Source organism: Ranitomeya imitator, chromosome 2, assembly GCF_032444005.1.
Source record: "Ranitomeya imitator isolate aRanImi1 chromosome 2, aRanImi1.pri, whole genome shotgun sequence".
Lineage (NCBI taxonomy): Eukaryota > Metazoa > Chordata > Amphibia > Anura > Dendrobatidae > Ranitomeya > Ranitomeya imitator.
In genome coordinates, this window is record NC_091283.1 from 267,059,949 (window position 1) to 267,064,873 (window position 4,925).

A 4,925-nucleotide genomic window follows, 5' to 3' on the forward strand; every position below is an offset into this window, starting at 1 on the left:
CTGCCCTTGTTCTGTGTCAGTGGTTTACTAGGCAGGGGACGGAGGGAGCGGTTGCCCAGGCTCTTGACTTGAAGGAGCCCACCCGGAGAAACTACCACCCTTAACTGTATACTGATACAGTTAACTCAGTGGTAGAGCAGAGAGACATGATCTCCCTCCACTACCACTCTCTCTTCTGTGGCCTGCAGAAAGTCCCTGGTGGAGGGACGTGATGACGTCTTTGTGACGGGACTCGGATAGCCTGTGCTGTTACAAGTCTGCAACACAGGACTAAGGTAGAAGCGGGAAAATAGACCCTGCACTATGACTAGGCTGAAACCCTACGATGGAGTGGGTGACTCATTCCTTGCGAATAGACCCACCGACGATCCTAGGTTAATCGCACTGACACCGCTGCTGCCTCATCACTATCGAAGCTACCGCCTCACCAACACCGGAGCTCCTGCAACCCTCAACCTACTGTCTCCTTCCCCATAATCCTGTAGAATGTAAGCCCGCAAGGGCAGGGTCCTCGCCCCTCTGTATCAGTCCGTCATTGTTAGTTTGTTTACTGTATGTGATATTTGTAACTTGTATGTAACCCCTTCTCATGTACAGCACCATGGAATTAATGGTGCTATATAAATAAATAATAATAATAATAATAATAATAATCTCCAGTGAAGACCTATAGATACCGGTCACCTCCTAATAGAAAACACAGAGAAGGCTGCAGAAACCAATAGAAAACAGAAACTAAGGGTACCATCACACAGTGCCATTTCGATCGCTACGACGGTATGATTCGTGACGTTCCAGCGATATCGTTACGATATCGCTGTGTCTGACACGCATCAGCGATCAGGGATCCTGCTGAGAATCTGAAAAAGAAAAAATATAATTAAACAAAAAAAAATATATAATAAATTATATATATATATATATATATATATATATATATATATATATATAAATCCAATCGAGCTTCACTGACCCGTAGAAGCACCAGGAGGGTGCGAAACGGCCGTCGTCAGGCTTGCCGCACTCTTTTGAATCTGTACCCCCGGCCGTGAAGACTTTTAATCTGTAACAATAAAGATACATGTCTCGGATGGATCGGTGAGTGCTGCCTTTCTTTATCTCGATTGGATTTATTGGCATGTGTTGTCGGCAGAAGCACCCGAGGTCCGGCGGCTACATCTCTGTTCACAGGCGTGAGAACTCAGCTGTGTCATTAGGAGGTGGTGCGGGCTACTGCGTTTCTGGAGACTGACATATATATATATATATATATATATATATATATATATATATATATATATATATATATATATATATATATATATATATATATATATGTGTTTATGCGCTACATGTATACCAACTCAAACCAAGCTCGATTTTTGTGTTTTTTTTTTTCCCCAGGCAAAACATGACACGGACCGTACAAAAACCAGTACCCGGGAGAAGCATGACCCGGACGGTACAATTACCAGTACCCGGGAGAAGCATGACCCGGACAGCACAATTACCAGTACCCGGGAGGAGCATGACCCGGACGGTACAGCTACTAGTACCCAGGAGAAGCATGACCCGGACGGCACAATTACCAGTACCTGGGTGAAACATGACCCGGATGGCACAATTACCAGTACCCGGGCGAAACATGACTCGGACGGCACAATTACCAGTACCCGGGAGAAACATGACCCAGACTGTACAGCTACCAGTACAACTACTACTACTCCTACTCAGGCGAGACATGACCCGGACGACAGTACTACTACTACCCAGGTGAAACATGACAGTACCACTACCGGGCGATGTGCACCGTACATACCCAGGAGCGTCTAACGTTAACTGGTGATTACAGGGGCGCTTTCCTACTTATCAGAATTGATCAATGACACACAAGTTATAGAAGGGTAAACTTTTATTGTTTCGTACCATTTAACCATTTTATACATAAAAAATACTTTAAAAATTATTTTTTTCCCCTTTTGGTGCAAATACAATAAAGGAAAACAAAGTAAAAAACTATTTATATACACAAGTAAGCTCAGTTCTTCGGGGCACACTTTTGTGGCTCCATCTGAAGCTCCGAAATAGGGGATTTGGGCGAAACCCCTGACAGAACCATTCACTGTGGCACAATATAGGAGTCGGGTCACGGGCGTTCAGTGCATCTAGCCTAGGTCATTCCCATCTTCCTAAATTCCACAGTTTACTTATTATTAATATTTTCTGTTTACAGCTTGTTGCCTTGGAGACCGACCATATGCGCGGTGCTTACGAGGTAGGCAGCAACAGTGGTCAGTCTCCAAGGGAATTAACTGTAAGCAAAAGAAAAGTGTTAATATCTCAAGAACGACTGCAAATTCTAAAGTGCAGTAAATTACAAAATGGTTTTTTATGTACAAGCACTATCCGACAGAACCTATCTATGAAGATGAGCCTTAAATAACGGCACCTAGACATACATTTTAGTGTTACTTTACAAGACCACTTCTTAAAAAAAAAAAATCTAAGTCTAATATTTTTTTAAAAATTAAATAATTTTAAAAAGTGTTAAAAATCACAATAATAAAAAAAAAAAATAAAACACAGTGACAGCTGTGAAACTGTTCATGTTGTAGGAGGCAAGGACGGAGCAGTTGGTTGTGGCAGCGGCTTACTCCGAGCATGCATGGGTATGATGGGGCGAGAGATCGCTGTCAGCACCTTGACCTTGGACCCATAAGTTATCCTATGTGTATGGCCGCCTTACCCTGCTGTAAGTTATAATAAATGCCAATTATGAGCCATAAGTATTGTTCTGGCCCAATCACGTGTCACTGAGTTTTCAGTAATAGGGACTATGGGTCTAGGGAGGACTATGGACCTCAGGGAGACCTCCCCATCTGAAATGTTCCTCAGAGTCCATATCAGAAGCCTCCATATACAAACTATGGGTCTAGGGAGGACTATGAAGTCCGGGGAGACCTCTCCATCTGAAGTGTTCCTCAGAGTCCATATCAGAAGCCTCCATATACAAACTATGGGTCTAGGGTGGACTATGAAGCCCGGGGAGACCTCTCCATCTGAAATGTTGTTCAGAGTCAATATCTGAAGCCTCCATATAGGGACTATGGGTCTTAGGAGGACTATGAAACCCAAGGAGACCTCTCCATCTGAAATGTTCTTCAGAGTCCATATCTGAAGCCTCCATTGATCTCACCTAGAAAATCCGACCTTCTGTAATACGTCTTCTTAATCCCGGATCGCCAAGCCACCACTGAATAGGGTAAAAGCAGCATGTAAGGGTTCGGTGAAGACGATATTGTAGGTGTATAGGTGTCTGATGGAGCAACCAACACTATGGAAGGTCAACTGTCCAACCTTACAATTCAGAGACACCCTCACGTAATTGCAGGACGTCACGTGGGGCAAGTGGACACACCGAGTGTCGTGCTGTACCCAGAACTCGTTATCACGTCTCCGCAGACACCACGATCTGCTGTTACACCCCAAAAATGATTTTTTACCTTTCCTGTCCATGGTGGCGTAACACACTCCTATCATCCAATCTCCCACCTGACTGCACTCCACATCCCAATAATGTCGCCCCGAGGAGAACATATTAACACTTAAAATCTGGTTCTGCTCAAACCTTTCTGGTGTTTCGGGGCGAGGCTGGTGCATGTCCATGTAGGTGATGGCTTTCTGGTGATCGGACACCAGTAGGTTGCTAGCTGCCGTGTTCACATTGAGAATGACATATGCAGGCCTCTGGTTGGGGAACCACCACTTTTTGGCTTTTGATGCAATATCAAGTAGATACTTGGGTGCGGTGCCCGTGATCAGTGCCGTATCCAGATGCAACGTCTCAGTACAGTCTTCAGAATCTATGGCCACATCTTCTAGGAAGTATATGGGGTCCATTTGCCTGGACAGTTCCACAACCCAAAAAGTCTTAATTTCCAGCTGCTGTTTTTCCCTCTCCAGCTCCATGATCTGGTTAGTAACATGGGACATTTTCTTCTCGGTCATCAAGGTCCCACCTGGTAGAGTTTCGCCTTGGTTATCAACCTTCCTGAGGACTCTTTGAATGTTCTGCAGGTTCATCACTCGTCTTTTAGTGTCTTCTGTCTTTGTGGACAATATGCTTAGAAGCTTTTGAAGCATTTCTTTCTTCTTGTCATGGGCCACATTGAGCGGCTCCACCGGGAGCCCCCGATATTCTCCAGACAAGCAGCAGGACACGCAGATACATGTGGCATTCATTGGGCAGTAATACCCCAAGATCTTATTATGGATGGGGCATTTTTTATCGTGCAGAGAAACATTACAGTCCATCAAGTCATGTTCCACCGACCTGTTGTGATGTTGGAGATGCCTGCTGCACATGGAGGTTTCGCACTGCAGACACGTTTTTATGGCAGGGATCAGAGGCTCGCAGTAGGTGCAATAGACGGACGCCACTTTCGGAGAGGCGAACAGTCTGGCGATGTTGTCCAGGGTTGTGTTCTTGGTTAGGACGGGTCTTGACCGGAACGTCTTCCTACATTGGGGACACGTGTACAAACTGGACGCTCTTCTGTCCAACGCGTGACTGATACAATTCCAGCAGAAGTTGTGTCCACACAACAGGGTCACGGGGCTAGTAAATATCTCCAGACAGATGGGGCAGAGCAGTTCCTCTCTCACGCTGGCCATTGTGAAAGCAAAACGTAGGAAATGAAAGAGAAAGTCTATGTGAGTCTGTCCACACCCATGGAGACACCAGCCAGGACCACAGCTTCTGATATCATAGGAAGCTCCTTGTAGGGCTGGAGCCATGCTCCTCACACCTGCTTCTTATCACTAGTCAATCCTCTGGGATCTAAACTGTACTGACACACTGTAACAAACCATCAGATAGGAGAGGTCGGTGCTTGTCTCCAACGTTTGAAGTCTAAAAAGTGTCC

General features: G+C 45.2%; 1 protein-coding gene across 1 annotated transcript; it reads right to left on the minus strand.

Moving 5' to 3' along the window:
• Window positions 1–2,966: 2,966 nt before the first annotated feature.
• On the minus strand, window positions 2,967–4,674 carry LOC138666382 (E3 ubiquitin/ISG15 ligase TRIM25-like). The gene has a single exon (XM_069754609.1). The coding sequence runs from the start codon at window positions 4,672–4,674 to the stop codon at window positions 3,229–3,231; it is 1,446 nt and encodes a 481-aa protein (XP_069610710.1). The 3' UTR covers window positions 2,967–3,228.
• Between the last annotated feature and the right edge of the window lie 251 nt (window positions 4,675–4,925).